Below are 19,384 nucleotides of genomic sequence, written 5' to 3'. Positions count from 1 at the left end.
TAGGGATTACCACATGACCTGTGTAAATTCCGGGAATTTGCTGAGGAAACAATCTTACTCTTTCCTCCAACCTGTAGGCAAGTGGCACTGGGGTCACTGATGGCATCTTGGGACCATGAAAGGGGACGCTGCTAAGAATAACCTCTACACTGAAGATACAGGGCTGCGAAATGCAGAGAAAGAAACTAGACCAAGCCTCTTCTGAGGCTAGGCCCTATCTCTGGACTTTTCAGTTATATGATCTGTTCATTTATTTTATCATCTAAGTCAATTTGAGTTGATTTTTCTTTTACTCCCAACCAACTGAACACCAGGTAAGAGTATTAATAAGATCAGTTTACACTTTTAATAGTTTATTTTTATCTCTATTACTTGCCTGCAAGAATGAGTCACAGAAGACAAAGCATAAATGTGTTCAGTGGTTGTCTGGGGACACTGCCTGCGTCTGTGAATCCCACAGGCCAAACCCCAGGAGCTTTCGCAATGAGTACCGCAGTTTCAGCACTATCAAAAAGATCTCCCCACATTTGATGAAACATTTTTATGTCATGACAGCTCTAAAAAGTAATTGTCAGGAGCTTGAGGGGGGAAAGCCTAGTTTTCTTGCCATAAGAGGAGGCAGATATAATACTGTTAAGATACAATCTGGATTCCAGAGAGAAAAATAGTCATGACTCTTAAGGGAGAGATTACCTCTAAATCATAAAATAAAAACCAAAAAGAGAGTGTGTCCACAGACCACTTGCATAAAAAAGGAAGTGGCCTACAGGCATTTGCACCACTCAGGAAATATGTGAAACACCCATGTTTATGCAAAGATTCCAAAAGAATGCATGTGTGGGGCAAATAGGCCTGGAGATTGGGCGTCTGGCGCCTCACTGATACCAGGCAGAACCACAACTCCTCAGTATTGTCAAAAGTTGCCCAGTGCAGGGTCCATAGCCTTCAGGGTTGGGAGTGAAGAGGTGATAGTGTTCCTCTATGAACACTGTTGAGGGAGAACCAGGCCTCAGAAGAGGCTTTAGAGACAGCTGTCAATAAACATTGGCTACAATCAAACATGTGTGGGAGGGAAAGAGCAGAGGGCCTATTTCCCCCAACATTCATCCATTTATTCACCTGAGGGCCTTCTATGTGTCAGGGACGGTGTCACTGAGCCAGGACTACAGACGTGACTAAACAAAGTCCCTGCCTCCTGGAGCAAGTCAGCATTACAGTTGTGGGGAGAGAGGCAGGAATGAGCAGACAATAAACTTGTAAACTGATGATACAGTTTAAGAAAGTGATCAGTGCTGTGAAGAGAGCAGTGAGCAATAGAACAGGAGCACCTGGCCTGCCAAGACTCCCTTAGGAAGCATGTTTGTTTGACTTTCCAGGTTAACGCAACCTCAAGATTACCTGTCTGATGAGACCGCTGGGGCACCTGTCCCCCAGGGCATGCCCAAAATAGTCCTTCAGGCTACCAGAGAAAAAATATAAACTTTTATGCATATATTAACAAAAACATTTAAAATTACTAATGTTTAACGCACAGATTGTCTTAATCATATATATATACATACACATATAGGTACACATATGCCTGTATATAAGTATACATATACTTATACAAATATATAAATACATATATATAAAATAAACATATGTATATTGGGAAGGTTTTCTTTTTACAAGGAGGGAACATGCTCAAAATGTATGAAGATCACCAGACTAATCATTGTTATAGTCAAAGAAAACACGTCTGACCCACATGTCACGAAGACTTGATCACAGAATGGAGAATGTATCACACTGTGTATAATGGTATCATACAATGACACCAGCTAACATGTCCCATCTCCTTACATATGCCAAGCACCGTATATACATCATCTCAGGTAATGTTCATCAAATCCAGTGAGCTGTTACTATTTCAGCACCGTTTTACATAGGAGGAAGCTGAGGTTTAGAACAGTTGTAAGGGTTGTCCATTAAAACTGTGTTTCGTAGAGTCATGTATTCTCCTATGTGGTATGTACTTCCTGGGAAATGAGTCAGAAACAAGGAGTTTCTAGACTCTCTCGATTAATGAATTCACTGACCCTTATAGAATATTCTTCCCCTGGTGAAGAAAAGAACGTCTCTAAACTAAAGCATAGTGAAAGGTGCACATTAATTCAATCAGCTAACATAGTCACTTCCAGCCCTTTCAATCTAGGGAGAGCGTCTCAGGACTTGTCTGGGGAGCTTCATTTCCCATCTAGACCTCAGAAACACAGACTGTGGGTAGGCAAGATTTTAAGCCTCAGTTGCCCCCCAAAGCATATAATAAACCTTGTTCTCTTTTCTACTCTCAGGCCTGGGTAAAGTGTCCAGCATCTGAAAGACTGTTCTAAAGCTAGTAAATAGCCTATGAATTGTAATTTATCCACAAAGAACTAATATGGAGCAATTACCAGGGGATCAAATTAAACTTCCCTCTGAGATTAATTTAATCACACTAATTTTTTTTTCCTCCGGGGTGTTTAGATGCATACAACATATAAAGACTTTTAAACAGTTCTAGATAAAATGTTAGCTTTTCTTTTGCGACATGTGAAAATGCTCTTAAAATTACACAGAGAAAGAGAGACCTAGTATATATCTTCTCCAGAGAGATAAGAGGCAAAACAAAAGACAGGCACGCAAAAGAGAGAAGAAAAAAAAATCAACAATTGTATTTCAGTGGGACTTTTATAGAGCATCCCTAGTGATTTGTTTGCCTCCTATTACTGCTTTGCCCGAGCTTTTCTACGTCTCCTCCTTATAGATCAGCCATCTGCTGGGTAGCAGGCCCTTAGCTTTGACCCATTGGTCCATCTTATTCTAGGGCTTTAGAGACCTCGGATAACCAGAGTGGGCATTTCTTTGAGTTGATGTGGGGCTGGCTTGCTCAGCCAGTTTCCTGAACTACAATGGCATCTTGGGACAACTGAGTGCCATGATCTGTTTTGTTTACTAGGGCTAAAAATCAAACCATGTTCATGCTGCTGTGCAGTCTGGGAACTAAGCCAAATTTCAGGCAGGACCTCAGCGTTTATGACAATAACAACAGCACAGTGGAAAAGTCCAGTTAACGAGAAAAGATACCCATAAAGAATTTCCCAAAGGGCCAAGGGGTTATAATAACATCCTACAAACAGGATCTTTCCTAGGCCTCTACCTCTTCCACTAGGGTTCTACACAAATAACTCCAACTCTGGGGTAACCAAAATTTTTTCCTGAACCCCTGGGGATCAGATGGAAAGTACATGCAGCTCTAAGCCCCCACCCTCTGCAGGCTGCTGGAGCAACGGGAACCCCTGAGGGAGATATCCTTGCCTTTCCTGGTCTCCAGCCTCTTCTCATCCAGGGTTGAGTGATAAATCTAAATTTAGACAAACCCATGCCACCAGGCTTTGTTTTGTTTGTTTGTTTGTTGAGCTGACACAGAGATTCAAGAAGCTCATGTGAGAGCTGAGCAGAATAAGACTGCCATGATGTGAACAGAGAAAATGCAGTGGTTTCAAATGTGAGTCTCCAATCAAAACTCACCAGGAAAGATGCTCTAAGTTGCTGAACTGATTTGTAACTGAGCTGCTTGTCATAGGAACAATCAAAAGTACCAGACTTCAGGGCAAGCTGCAGTGGGCATTTGTTTATTTAATAGTTAATGATCCAACCAAGTATCACTGAGGAGGCCAGCTAGGTGTAACAGTGAGTGTACAAAGCTGGTTTGGAACAAAGCAGACCAGATTCTTTCTCCTGCTTCATGAATAAATAAATGAATGAATGAGGGGCTCCTGCAGCACTGGCACCTTCTCCACAATCTCATCCCATTTTTTCCCCTTCCCCAGTGCATTCCTCTCCTACATTCATCCTCCTGATTCACACCATCAGGAGTTAAGGGGTCAACAACAAAGTTCATCCAGATCCCTATGCAAATTTGTTGGTGTGGGTAGGGGAAGAAGCCAGAGAGGTTGGTGGGTTTAGAGAACAGACTCGGGAGGCATTTCATGAGGATGTGTCCTTCCCACCAGTGGTACTGTAAGCAGTACAGGAATTAGAAGCAGGTGGAGGAGGTGAAACTGAGGGATCTGGTTATGTCATATGGCCTGAGGCCTTCCTGAGCAACTGGTTTTTCTCAAACCATTATTGTTTATATTGATAACAACAAAAGATATCAAACCAATTTTAGATATTTTCCTCCCACATAGTCCTTTCCAGTAACTGATGTGCCTATATTCTCAATAAGGAAAGTGACACCTAGAAAGTTTGAAAGCACTTGCATTGATCAAGCCAGGGTAATGGCCCACAGCATCCCCCTGGGCTTCTAGGAAATTTTCTGATTCCAGACCTGACGAAATTCCCCCACTGGACTGTGAGCTCCTGGAAGGCAGATCCCAGCGAGCCTTATCTACCTCTATGTACCTCATCTGTATGCCAGGCACACGGCAATTCCTCCAAAATTGTTGTTCCTAATAATTTAACTTATAATACTTTTTAAATTTTTAAATAAATGCATGAATAAATGAACAAATAAGAAATAGACTACAGCAATGACTCAGAGAGGCCCACTACCAAAAATTTTTCACCTACTATATGCCTGGCAATGTGCTAGATGTGAGGTAGGGAGTGAAGGGGGATACAGAGGCATCACTCTCAGGCCAAGTCTTGGTGTCAAACACTGTCTCTGACCACTGGTCTCCACTATAATTCAAACACGCAAGGAAGGCTAACACATTACTGTCTAACACTTCAATGTGAGGAGGGTTTCCTTGCTGATGGGAAAGATCTTGGAAACAGGAAAGCACCAGGCAACTAGGTAGACATGGGAAGTAACATGGGGGATGGGGGGATCTAGAAAGCATATGATATGGCATAGTTCACCCATAAATAGCTTTAATTGAAAGCACTTCACTTACCATTAGCATGGAATTAAGGAAGGGGTTTATCAGAGCCTATAGTGCTGTGCTGTTAGCATTCTACACCCTCCAACCTTGAATTCAAACTTGATTTTGCATTTATGACTATCCCCCACAGTTTCCCTGAAAATGCCATTGCAATGTGCCAGTTCCTATTGCAAATGGCAACATAAAATACTTCCACATATGCCTTCTTACTCATGACAGACACAACTATTTTGACAGGAACTATTGCAGAAGGAACTATTGTAAAGAAGAAGGAAGAGAATGAGGAGGCAGACAACCAGGAGGAAAGAAAAGAAGGGGAAAAGGGAGGAAGGGAGAGAAGAAGAAAAGGAGGAAGGGAGGGAGGAAGGGAGGGAAGGAGGAAAGAAGAAAGGGAAGGAGACATGCCATAAAGAAAGGAGTTACACATGGAAGAAGACAAATCAAACCTCAAACTTAAAATGCATAGATTAAAAAGAAAGACCCTCCTTGCAAATCTTGTTTCAGGAAAGAATCAAGAACTTCTTGAAGATATTTTTCCAAAAAAGTCTAAGTCATATTCACTATGAAGAGATAACAATCCAGTTATTAAGTACTTGGTTATTGCCAACTGTCCCAGGAGATAATTGAGTATTAGGAAAAAGTGAGGGCTTTGAGTCCTAAATCTGAAAGGTTACTCCACATTTTCCAACTAAGTGACCTTGGAAAAAAATCCCTTCATTCCTCAAGTCCTCAGTTTCCCATGTGTAAAATATGACTAATAATGTCTACCATGCAGACTTGTGAAGATCGAATGAGATAATGCATATAAAGCACTAGCACTGTGCTTGATAATTAAATACTTTTTTTCTGCCTCACCTCTTTGCTTTTGCCAAAATCTTCAGGGCACATCTAACTAAAGTAAGAACAAGAGGATGGGTCCAGTGCTTCTGAAATTCAAATGTTTCATTCACGAAAGTGTATATGAATCATTTGTGGGTTTTGTTCAAATGCAGATTCTGACTTAGTAGTTTTGTGGCAGGGCCTAGGATTCTGCATTTCAGCCAGTGGTGCTGCCCTAAGGCTTGTGGACCACACCTCAAGAAGCAAAGTATCAAACAGCCTCTAAGAGTTTTGATAAGCACAAATGTCTGTGGTATAAGAAATGTTGCATGCATTTTTTTAAAGGCTATGTAAATAATTTCATTAAATTAATACAAATCCAAAAACATCCCATTTGTGCTCTGTAGATAGATACTGAGAGATTTTTGATTTCACCACTAGACCGTGGAGCTAAATCAATGTCACAGATGAAACACTGAAATGCCTTACACCATGACTTAGACGACAAAAACAAAGTGTACTTGATTCAGCTTAAGATATTTTTCTAGATTTCTTCTCCTTCAATCCTTAGAAAAATACACCGGATGAAAAGAAATATCACACATTGTCAATTTAAGCTCTAGCTAGTAAAAAGACCAGATCAAGCATTAAGTTGAAAAACAAAGGACCATGGAAGAAATTCAACAGGTATATGATGCAAGGGGGAGCATGGCAAGGTGAGGAGAAGAAATGGGGGGAGGGAGTAACCCTTTTTTTTTTTTAATGATAAAATGCAAAATAGTGATTCCTTGCACAGGCAACAGCATATAAGTCCTGTATGGTTTCAAGAATTTATTTATAATTATCTGTTCATAAAACATACATTTAGAACTATTCCTTACTGTCAAAATATTTTAAGTATTGATTTTAATAATCACATATATAATTTTACATTTGAATTTTTAATAAATTCAACTGCCTTTATACTCAAAATATTCAATTCTAGTATATCTCAGAAGTACTTTTGAATGAGCTCATAATTTTCTTCAGTTTAGGTTTACATGGGCTTAAATGTGACTGACACTTGACTTTTCTAGTAGCCAAATGCTTCCCCAAATCCAGACAGTGATTCAAATGCAGGGCAAATTGGTAGGTTTCCAAATCGTGTCAGACAATTTTTACACTATATAAATGCAACATGGTATTTTACCATTTTTTCATATTTTTAAAAGGTATTTATTACCAATTTGAAAAAATTTAAGAAAAGAATTCATCTCTCCTTAGAAAACTGTCTTCCTTACCCAAACATAGTGCAAATGTTAATTGTAAGTCTAATACCATTCATTTTCATACTTAATATTACAAAGTCTTATATACTGTTATTTCATTTATGCATATAAAATAATCTCAAAATCCCAAGGGGATAGTCAGTTTCTGAGGGGTGAAGACCTGACCTTATGCTTTTTTAAGTCTCTGAAGCATTTAACAAAGTGATAAACACTTATTAATGACTCAGTACAAGGCTGATAAACCCAACTCAAAAAAATACAAAACAATACATGAGGAAAAAGTAATTCCATTTATCAGAACAAAACATGAGCTAATATGATTGTTAGTAATTCACAACACAAACCAGTAATTTCTAATATGTACGTAGAGAAGTACTTCGCCAAAAAAAGGTAGGCACTAGCATAAATATAGATTTTTCACATTTTATAGCACAATACCTTCAGGCAGTTTATTAACTTTCCCATATCAGAGAACAAGGGAGAAGGGAAAAAAAAATCAAATATTCCTTCGGCTTATTTTCTCACCTAGAAAAGTCTGAACAATGCTTTCTCTGCAAAACATTATGAAGAAGTTCAGCCTATTTGTGCTTCTAACCTCAAAAATGTCTTGCTTAGAACAATGGCATTTTTGTGGCATTTGGTCTACAAGAGTGTTTAAAATATCACAACATGGGACTAAGTGGTTTGCAAGAATCATAGAAACATGAGTGGGAAAGGAATCTCAAAGTTCAATTATTCACTCCATCCTTCTGCTTCCATATAGAAGTCATCTAAACCAGCTCTATAATCGATTAATTTTTTTTTAAGGCTCTACTTATTAGGATAGAGAGCAATACTATGATATATGTTAGCTCATTTTGGAGCAACCCATTTTAAGAGGTTATAGAAAAGCTGAAACTCTTCAAAAGGAAAGAGAATTGGAGGTGATTGCCCTGGAGATTAGTATACTCAGTGAACTCAAGTTTAATATTTTAAATACAAATTATCAGAAGAGTTGTCATGTGAAACAGGAGACATATTGGTTCTGCTTTGGCCTCAGAAGAAATACTAAAGTAATGGATGATAATGCAAGAGAAAATCAATATTGTTCAGTTGATGGAAAAATTGTCTAAAATCAAAACTATCCAAAGACAGAACAGGTAGTTTTGGGAGGCAGTGAGTTCCCCTCCTCCAGCAGAATATAAACACAGACTGGACAGGTAATCGGTGAGAATTCTGTAGAGAGAAGTGGATGGGAAAGCTTCAAAGGGTAACTCCACACTGACATCTATCATGAACTTAAGCTAACTTAACAGTACTAGAAAAGTTAGTCAGGTTTTGTATAAACCAACTCTTCTTCCCAGCACCTTTGGACTATCGGTGCAGAATGATGTCACCATCTACAGCATATCTAGATTGCACCTGGACAGCCACAGCTGTAGTGATGTGACTTTGATTCAGAGCAAGCTTGATAACCAAGGAGCACGCATGAAACTCAGAACAATCAAGGCTACTAGAGATGTCAAGGCAAGGGTATCAGCAGCTAGAGATTTAGATCACTGATCTAAGGTATAAGAGTCTGATTGCTGTCCTGTGCTTAATTCCTCAAAGAACAGTTTTTCACCATTCAAGCCACAACATTCTTACAAAGATGTACACACATTCTTACAACTACAGCCTTACCTACCTGCACAGGTTCATACATTTATATACATGGCCCCTAACCAACTCCTAAGATCATTTTTAAAGTAGCTTCAAATTTAAATGTAATGCCGAACTAGCTTAATTTTGTACAAAACAGCATAGAAAGTCAGATATAAAATACAACAATCTGAACACTGGCTTTAAAATAGTGGACATGAATTTGAGACTACATTTTTAACATGAATGATTTGATTAATCTTTCAACTATAAAATGTAAACTATGACAATTACCATCTTTTAACAATATGATTCACAGAATCAAACTATTCGGTCCAGTAAAGAAAATTACAAAACAAGATTAAAAACCACTTTGAGACCGTTGGGGTTAGTGGTTTTTCTGTTAACCTCTCAACTGTTACTGAACTTGCCTAATTTTATCCACATGGTTGATTTATAGATTACTATCACAATCATTTGCCAGCAAAGAAAACTGTATTTGTAGTTCTCCCTTCACACAGGAAGTTACTTTCTTCCTGCTCTATCTTTTCAATGCTCAGTCTTAATTTAAATCTATTTCACTATAGCTAGGCTATAAAAGAGCTCCAAAATTAACATCAAAATTAGCTTATGAACTCCTCTAATTCCAATTATATATTGCTTGTAAACTTTCCAGTTTCATATCATTGCAATAAAGAAAGTAAAAGTAAAATAAATAAACCAAATTTGTGTGGTTTTACTTGAAATTTACTTCACAAAGTAGATGGGATGGAACTAGTTTATGAGGATGCTGAAATTATCTCAAGCCTGGTACAGGTAAATCACAAACACTTCAGAGCTTTAGAGTTTAACTGGATTTTTTAAACTACCTTAATGTGCCATTTTAGAACATTTAGGAATAGGAATTCAGAAACTAAAACAAAAGATTACAACAGATCAACCAAATTAAGGGAACAAGGAATCGGACAAATGCTTAGCCAAAGAATAACACTCTTTAAATAAATCTAATGTCAAAAAGATAAAATATTTGTCTTTTAAACTCTTGAATCCAGAATGAAAATGAATTTGAGAGATGTCCAAAAATTATCTTTCCTCTTACAAGTAAATTATTTATAAAGGAAAAATAAAAACCTCTGTCATATAGAACGTAGAATAATTTACACAGATATTAACAGAAAGGCACACAAAACAGAAGTCATTTTCAATGTTTGCTAAAAAGCCCCTGTTACTATAGTAATGTCCCCATACAAAAACGCAACACCAGCAACCATAAACCCATAACAAATGCAAGTTACTGGCACTTTCCACAACTAATTCCAACCTGTCACACTGCTTGTCACCATCTGTACTCTTTGGTTGGTGAATAAATTGCTTTGGATATTAGGCTTAGTGGTGAGGATCTACAGCACGCTGGCAGTGTGACTACACTGCCCGTGAAGAAAAGAAAGAGAAACCCAGATTTTCCATCAGGCTGAGGATTAAAGCATGACTGGGACGTATCCCAACATGTTGAGATCCCAAGAGTCTCCCAAAAAAAATATTTACTTTTACCTTTCCATGGACTTTATGTACTTGAATAGCCAAATTTTGTGAGAAGGTTGATTCAAAAATGCTTCACATCAGTGAGCCTGAAAGCTTTTCTTCTATTTCACTCCTCTTTTATTGCAGTCTTAATTGAGTGCGCTATACCGCACTCCCTTTTTCTTGCATGTTTTTCTTTCCTGCCCTTTGACTTCCAAACCCCAGCTTCAAAAAAAAATAAAAAAATTAAAACTGCTTTCTTCAGGTTCTCTAGTTGCTTCCTTCTGATTTAAAGATGTTTGTCCTTAGTTCTTAACCTCACAGGCACCTAGCCTCAGATACGAGACCCACACTCCCTGTTTCCTGAGAGGCTCCTTTCCCCCAGGCTTTCATCTATCTCTCTGTCTTCTTTTTGTTCTCCTCAATCCTTGTTCTCTGCTCCTTCTTGGGCTCCCACCCCTCCCATCTCTAACTAATTGTGAGTTTCTACCTCCACCCCCCGCAGTTCAGTCATCACTCTTTAACAAGTTCTATTTTTCTCCTAACTCTAAGTATCTCCTCCCAGCTGATATCTTTCATCTACAGCTCTACCTCACCTTAGTTACATTCCATATTAACCTGGGTCTGCCATTTAAATATCTAATCTATATCATCTGTAGGGCAATAAAATCCTCTTTCACTCTATTACTCCTCAGCTCCTGAGAATTTATTGCCTGATATTCAAACTGTTTTTGAAAATAATCTGGATTCACTCACCTGCACCATAATTTCCTATGACACACCCCTCACCCTCAATTAGGTTCTAGGCTTCAGGACTTTGCTCACGTCTCTCCTTCCTAACATTAGTGGTACAAATAAACTAACAGCTGGAATCATTTCCCATTTCCTCTGGCAGCAATTCCTCACACACTTTCACTCACTTTGAGCCTTTATTTCCCTAATACTTGCAGGCCACATCACACAATTAGAATTTAGCATTACTTTATTATTATTTCTCTTATTTATTATTTATTATTATTTCTTTATTATTTTTTTTCATTATTACCTATTGTCAAGTTCTTATGGGTTGGTCTTCTCTTCTCGAGTAGATGATATGTTCTTTGAAGGTGGAAAGCAGAATTTGTATCCCCTCTCTCAATATCCCCAGTAGCTTTCAACACATCGCCTGTCTATGAAATAGGGCCTTCTAACATGCACTTTAAGGCCAACCTAAAAATAACCCTGCCCATCCGAGTTTCCTCATGTATCTTTATTCCCTTGAGCTTTATTTTCTCTTTGTACTTGCCTCAAAACCACTTTGGAGAGTAATTATGTCAACAAACACACATTTTGCTAGGTGTACACTAGGTACATTGTAAATATATCAAATTTGAGAAATCATTTTTAGTTCTATAAAAGAGACCATCAATCATTGATTCACCCCCAAACAAAGGAACATAAAGTTTTACTGTTATGCCAGTCTGGTCTGAGAAAAACACAGACATTATTATCATGTGGGTCTAAAGAGATCCAGTCTAAGCTCACATACTCAAAATGATGATGGATCATATTTTTCTACTCTACTCTTAACCTCTTATTCTGAGTTAAAAGAGAGGTGATTGTAGAAACATACAAAGTCCCATTTAAATAAGTGGGAGGGCAATGGAAGGGGTTCATGTTGAAGGGAGTCTTGCTCAGAGTCAGCCATATTGTCTTATTGAATGAACACTCTTTGGAAAACCCAAATGGTCTTTGTTCTACCAATCACAAAAATCATGAGAGCAGCAAAAGATTTCATCCAATAACTGTAATATCAACAACACATATTAAGATTCTATTATTGGAATATATTAAGCTGCTGGAATCACAACTTTAGATGGAAGGCTCTCTTTATAAGTATGCAAAACTATTTGATTAAATATTCACCAACTTATATAAGCCTCTGCACTTCCTGAATAGGATCAATAATTAAGCTCAGGGGGGAAAACCCCAACCCTTTAGAAACTTCTCATCTACATTTGTGTATAAAATACATTCAGATAAAAGTTACTAAGTGTGCAGCTTTACTGAAATTTCTGAGTTTGAGGCACAATAACTTTCTCATCGCTCAAATGTGTTCACCTGTCTTCTCAAATTCTGTTAAAGTTTAAGAAATTAAATGAGGATAGAACGTGCCTATGCCTATGTGAGGAAGAGAAAGAATAAGAACCAGTGGAAACCAACGGTTCCTAACATCAATTCTTTATTTTTAAACAAAGTCAGAACACAGCTATAATTAATCTAATACTTTTTCTGACATTTTTTTACATCAACACATTTTAATACAACTACAACTGTTTTCACTACTACCATTCACTTTGAACTCCTTTTAATAGGGATAATGAGTCTGGTTGTTTGGCTCACTTTCACAATTTTTCTAACATTTTCAACATTTACATATTTTAATACAACACTGTTTTCATTACTTCCGTTATTCATTCCTATTATTAACCAAGAAAACTTTGAACTCCTTTCTAATGAGAATAATAACTCTAGCACTTGGCTCACTCTCCCTCCACTCCCCAATCCCACTGTGTTTTACACATTTTGGCAGTCTGAAATCCCTCTGTAATTTTATGTTTTCCACCTTCTGGTTTTCACAATATCATGTCTAATTTACCAATTAATATCACTTAGAATCATTAACTTTGTCTTTTGTTTATGTTCTAAATGCTCTATCTCTTAAAAGCACTTTTGATCATTTTTTAAGACTGTGCTATGTCCTATAATGTGCTCTGAAGCTTTAAACTTTGTTGATAAATTAAGACTCTCTAGGTACTGAAATATCTTCCTTCAGCCTTCAAAGAGAAAAGTTTGCTTGGCCAGCCTCAGTTCTTGTGGAAATCATACCGTTTATCTGGCCTTTGTGTAAATTTTTCTCCCAAGTTCTCATCTACAAATGCTAAGGATAAAATTTAAAGCCATTCTTAGCCTCACATTTGTAAAATTTTATATCTCCTTTATCTGTCTTTGTCTCCAGCGTATAACAACTTTACCCATAGGTATATGAGGGAAGGAGAAGAGATTTGGGAGACTCTTTATTTGTTCTTTGGTTATTGTTTTTGCTTTGTTTCTCAGGATTGGTCAAAAGAATAGCATGGTGTCATGGAAAAAGAAGGCTTTGGAATCTGGCCAATCTGAATTAGAATTCCAGCTTTGTCACCTCTTAGTTATGTGACCTCAGAAAAATTGCTGAAAGAAGCCCTACTTTATTTCTCTGTTTTGTGGAAGATTAACAATATGTGCAAAGCACCTGGTACACAGCTGGGTTCACAGCTGTAAGAATGGGAGTCATTATTTAGCTGTGTGACCTTGAGCAAGCCACTTAAGTAAGCTCTCTGTGCCTCAATGTTTTCATACATATAAGTGAAATAATAAAAATACTCTCTTCAGATAGTCATAGTGAGATTAAATAAACTTATTATAGTAGAGTGCTTACAGTCCTGCCTTTCATATGGTAAGCAATATATACGTTTAAGCTAATATTATCATCACTAACATTATTGTTATTATCACTGATAACCACGTATCTGTCAATATCCATGCTGACAGTTTTAGGACATTTTCCTGAACTCATAGAATGCTCTGCACAGAGTAGATAATCAATGTTTATCTCACTGAATTTTTATCATGTCCATGTGGCTTATTTCGTATGGTTGGGGGAGGGTCTCTACTACCACAATCACTCACAGTACTGGTCTTGTTTTAGGTACATTTGTTTCTCTACTATTCATCATCTGCATAATTTATCAGCAACGTCCACATCTTCAGTATCACAAATTTACTAATTTTAGGTATATTACCTGCTGCAAAAAAGTTTACATCTATAATCAATTTCTCAGTATCTTCTTAACTTTATTATCATTGATATCTTATGTTAGCCAGTACTTTGTAGAGAATCTAAAATTTATTGTGAGTACTTGCTCACAACCATGTTAGGTTGAAAAGGAAAAAATCATATAAAAGGTTTAGCAGGATCTGGTACATAGTAAGCATCTAATATATATTAGCTAGTCTTGCCACTGTAATATATTTTTTATCAATTGTAATTTTATATAAATGAGTTTAATCCTTTAGTAAATAATCCTATAAGGAAAATTCCCCATTTCACAAATGAACTAACTAATGTTCAGAGAAATAAACAAATCAGGATCATAAATTAGCAAATCAGAGAGAAAGAAAAAAGATTCAAGCTATGGTCTATCTTATCCCAAAACACTCTTTCCACTACATTTGAGGGGCCTTCGTCACTTCTCCTTTCATATTTTTCATAATAAGTTTCAGTTTCTTCCTCTTTCTTTTTCAGCCTTTAGGTGAGAATATTACTTCTTCAATTATTATGAATATTCTCCCTGGGATCTGTTAGGGTCTCTTCAAATCCATTTTCAATTGGGGTAATATCCTTTAAAGCTAAGAAAAAGGCCCCTGGCTTCTGCCTCTCTTAAAAGGATATTTCATATAGGAAGTGGTTTAAAAGCCTTAAAATCAGACGGACAGATTTCAAATCCCATCTCTAATAGACTAGCTCCTAGCATCATTGTGTGTTTTTCTACTTCAGTCTTTACAATAACTCAATGAAGTAAGTACTTTTATTACCCCAAATTTGTAGCTAAATAGACTGAGGCTGAGAGAGGCACCACAGCTCACCATATGACCAGCCATCCTGCTGGGGGTTCCCTGCTCAGGACCCCACGAGCCAAGTCTTGTTGGTGACCCATGCTCATTCTAAGAGAACCTGGCTTATCCCCAAGCCACAGTAGTGGTCATCAGACCTGGGATATCTGTGCCCCTCTTTGCTCTGCAGTTCCCTTTTCTCAACTCTTGTTGTCATACTTGGTTTTGCCAGCCAGTAATGGGGTTTTGTTCTTCCTTAGTATGTTTTAACTCAGAGACTGAGCTGCCTCGTTTGATCTGCTGCAGCTGCAGAATACTCTTCTACTGTCTCGTCATTGTTGGAAACCCAACAGAAAACACAGCCACAGCCACGTGTCTGTGTGTTTTTGTTCAGTATCATGCAAGCTCAAGAGAAAACCATCTCTGTATCATTGGAACATTATTACTTTTTAAAAAAAAAGAAAGATCTGAAGCAATCATGGCAAATTGTTAACATCTATTCAGTCTGGGTGGTGGACACATGGGTGTCATATTATTTCCTATACTTTTCTGTAAGTTTGAAATATTCATAATTTAATAAAAATAACTGTAAATACAGAAGACTGTATCATCTTACAAAATGCAAATAAAACATGGCTTTCCTTATAGAGTTACTACTCACAGAATGAAAACTCTTGTATGTTAGAAAACAAGTAACAGCCAATATTTCAATACATAATTACCCTATAGTAGATTGCTTATTACTGTTTTTCCCCCAGGGTCTTAAAATATACTCATCTACACCTCTGACTTAGGGTTTGATAGTCTAGGCTTTCAAGGGTCACCTTCTGTAGTTAACGGACTAGCTGTAGAATGGCTAGAAAGGCCTGGGGCCAATTCTGGTGATGACCAGAAGGACTAAATGACTAAATGTCAGGAAGTCACACAGAGTGGTATTAATCACCATGGAATATTATAGTCCCTCCCTCTCTCAGGTTAAGAATGTTCATCTGCCTCCTGAGAGTGATGCCTTCTCTCAAGGGCAGACTTACTTTAACCAAGCTTACAAAATTGATGAACAAAATCAGAATGCCAATATATTACTTTGCAATGAGAAATCTGTCAAAGAGACATTGTATTGACTCCCTGTAGGGAAACTTATATTGAACATCAAATTATAATCACAAGTTTACCTGATAAGCACGGTATGAGAAAAGAGGAGGTGTTAGCTACCTCGGTTGAACATTTAATAGTATCAAATTGCAATAACCCAAATCATTCCCATATACAGGAAAGACTTACCAATACAAATAAAATACTAAAGATGATCTGTGGGCCAAAATTCTCTCTACACTGCCAACATTTGTCCCTTGATACTCACATTTCTATGCTGTAATAGCTATCAAACCCCTCTTTGAATTGAGACTTTCTCTCATTAATGTGCTGGCACACTCAAACTTACAGCAGGTTGTATAAGCCACATGTCACCTACAGAATCAGTTCCACCAGGTGTCTTTCTTAGAGCTTATAAAAGACTATGCAGCAATTTAGGTTGAATCATAGAAAGATGAGATCTTTATGACGGCCCGTGATAGAATTCACGAAGTTGTTCACCAATGTATCCCAAGTTTCTAGAACAGTGCCAGACACTTAGTAGACAATAATTATTTCTTATGCAAATAAAGAAAACCCTCATTTAAAAAAAATAGTTAAGTACAAGCTTAAAGTGAACACATTTTAACTAACATCCTCACTGCTCACTTGGTAAATACAATCATTCAGGAGTTAGGAAATTTCTCCTACATATACTTTTCCACATTCAGCCTAAGTTGCTTATAGAAAAATCCCCCAAATGCCATTCATCATCACCCATCAGCCACTATCACCACTTCTATCACCAAATACTATCACAGAGACCCATTTGCATATTATTTCTACGCATTCTAGTGTCCAAATGGGCACCAAAATGAACTAAGCATGAATTCTTGAGAAAGAAGATATTTCATCTTCTTTCCATACCAATAAGAATACCAACCACTATTACTGCAGAATAGAAATGTGTATAAACATTACTAAAATCTGTGTTTATAGAAACATTTTACGCCTTGCTATTAAAGTGGCTCAACAAAGAAAGTTTTTAGCGAAGTCATAAAGTTCTAGAAGGCATGACTCCTACTGTCCTTAAGGTAAGACCTAGCACATGTATGTGCTGTGTGTGTTTTACTCACTGCGTACTGGAACTTTTCATTATATTCACGATCATTGGCTTTCACAATCCGTTCCACTTCTAAAGAGAAAGAGAAATCAGGTATGAAATTAAATTTTCAACCCAAAGAAACATATAACTCATTAAACTAACATCACTTAGGTTACTTTGATTGTCATCAAGGTTGCAAGAATTCTTTCCTTTGAAATTTGAAGGGCATTGGTTTTTTTCCAGCCTAAATATTGGAACATGTATTGGAAAGTCTCAAAATGGAAAGCTGAAATGTTTCTCATTGTCTTTCTGATGCCAGCCATAAAGCAAAACAGTATGTGTCTCCAATTTCTACATCACTTCAGCTCCACAAAGACATTTTCTCTTAAGTTCAAGTAGTTCCAAAAGGAGAAAGAGCTGCTAAAAGTCTAACGCCACCCTGGGAAGGGACTTTTTTTTTTTTTTTTTTGCTACAAAGTCACAAAATATAACATAGCCAACCAAAAGCACACTAAAATGTCCAGTGACATCACTGACCTTATGGTAATGGAGCCAAAGGTGATATTTCTAAACAACCCAGGCTTATTGAGAGGAATGTCACATCATCTGGAGACTCAGACCTGCCTTTAGCTGGAAGTGGCCAAAAAATAAAATTGCTTCTGAAAGCAAAGGCAGAGTTCTGGCTCAAGATGGTGCTGTAGGAAGTTTGCGAATTCACCTTCTCCCATGGATACTTGGAATCTACAGCTATATATGGAAAATTTTCCTCAGAAAAAAACCCTAAAACCTAGCAGAGTGACCCCTTCACATCAGGCAAACCAGAGGGAAAACACATCGAAGCAGGTAGGAGAGGCTGAGACACAAACGCCATAAACCCCAACCCTAGTGTGCCAACCCACCATTGGGAGGGAACTCAAAACTGGAGCTTCTCCTTGAGGAACAAAGGGTCCATATCCCACACCAGGCATGCCAACTTTTAAGACCAGCACCTGAGAAACAAGCCCCAAACATCTTGCTTTGAAGACCAAAGGGGTTCACACCCACAAGACTGCACCACTATGGTGATTTGAGGACTGGCAACTAAAGGGCCTGTGCAGTCTCGCCCACCCCAGGGCCCAAGGCAGAAGCAGCCCTTTGAAAGCACCCAGACTTTATATGAAAAAGACTCACTTGCTCACTTTAAAGCATTGAGGAGGAGTACTCTCTCTCGGCTACTGGGCCCCATCTTCCTGTTCTCCCTCTACCTGACTAAAGCCAGCCATCTTCCCCCTGCAGCCCCTTCCTCTTTTTCTTCTTGCTTTCTTTTTTGTTTTCTTTTTCATTTTATTCGGCAGGTGCCATCTTTGTTCTCCCCCTCTGCCTGCTCCAGCTAGTGGGCACTATCTTCACGCTCTCCCTCTGCCATGTTCCAGAACACCAGTATCTCCCAGAGCAGAGTTTCTACACATATCTGGTGCCCGGGTTGTTACATTTGATGACCCTGTTTTTGCAGCTGCCACCCAGGGGTCACCCCTTGATCACCTGGCTCTGGAGGCCAGGGGAGCTTGTATTCCTGGGTCCCATGGGAATGTAACAATCAGAGATTCCATTCTTGGCAGACTGCCACCTTCAGGGCACTGCACAGGTAGCAGGTTAAAACACACCCCCAGTCTTGCGGAGAAAGCGGCCTATTTGCTTGTCCATAGCTTTGGCCTGAGGGGCAGGCTTCTGATTTGGCGCATTTATAGGGGCCTATGGAGGGGCTCTAGGGGAACGAAGGCTGCTGAACACAATCTTGGCACTCTCCCTCTGCCTCATTCCAGCTCGCTGGTATCTTACAGAAAAAAATCTTATGTACCCTTCTCTGGTGCCCTGATTTTTACGGCTTCTGCCGGGGGACACCTCTACATTGCCTGAAAGCAAGTGCAAACACCAGGATAAGTAACAAAATCAAAGGATAACAAACCCAAAGAATATGATAGTGCAGAAATTAAAACTTGTAGAGGGCAAGAAAAGCTAGTGCCCCCGAAATACCAGTAGAGCATATTTTTGTGGTAAGGGTACGAAGTTCTTACTCCATGTTTACTAAATCCAGAGCTGACAAAGGGTAATGGTGGAATAATAAAAGCTTTGGGAAGGAGGTCAGCAAGTACCACCAGATGTCAATGCTGGATTCTCATAGGAAATGACTTCACCATCTCACCTGGGAGTCTCTTAATCCCACAATTCTCCACCTGTGCACATTATATGTGAGAAAAAGTATAAGGTAGGGTTAAGAGTCTGAATTTAGAGAAGGTACATACAACCATAGAGATACAGGAGACTGGATGGTGGAAAGTAAGTTGGAGGCACATATCAGGGATAGGAGAAGGAAGACCAAGAGGAAAGCAAAGATAAGGAGAACTGGAAGTAGCAGGGAGATGAGAAAGATGAGGGAGATGAAGAGGGACGGGAGCAAG

General features: G+C 38.3%; 1 protein-coding gene across 7 annotated transcripts in view; it reads right to left on the bottom strand.

The window, feature by feature from the left end:
* ATP8B4 (ATPase phospholipid transporting 8B4 (putative)) overlaps positions 1 to 19,384 on the bottom strand; it is a 197,608-nt gene that overhangs the window by 153,337 nt on the left and 24,887 nt on the right. For 6 of the 7 annotated variants that reach the window (XM_074327762.1, XM_074327761.1, XM_074327760.1 and 3 more), the window contains one exon: positions 16,978 to 17,036. In XM_074327762.1, coding sequence (XP_074183863.1) covers positions 16,978 to 17,036 — 59 coding nt within the window. Of the gene's footprint in view, positions 1 to 10,168; positions 10,294 to 16,977; positions 17,037 to 19,384 lie in introns of those variants that run through there. The other variant, XM_074327763.1, reaches the window with a different exon arrangement.

This window comes from Rhinolophus sinicus, linkage group LG03 (genome assembly GCF_036562045.2).
Source record: "Rhinolophus sinicus isolate RSC01 linkage group LG03, ASM3656204v1, whole genome shotgun sequence".
Taxonomy (NCBI): domain Eukaryota; kingdom Metazoa; phylum Chordata; class Mammalia; order Chiroptera; family Rhinolophidae; genus Rhinolophus; species Rhinolophus sinicus.
This window is presented reverse-complemented; position numbering and strand designations above follow the sequence as displayed.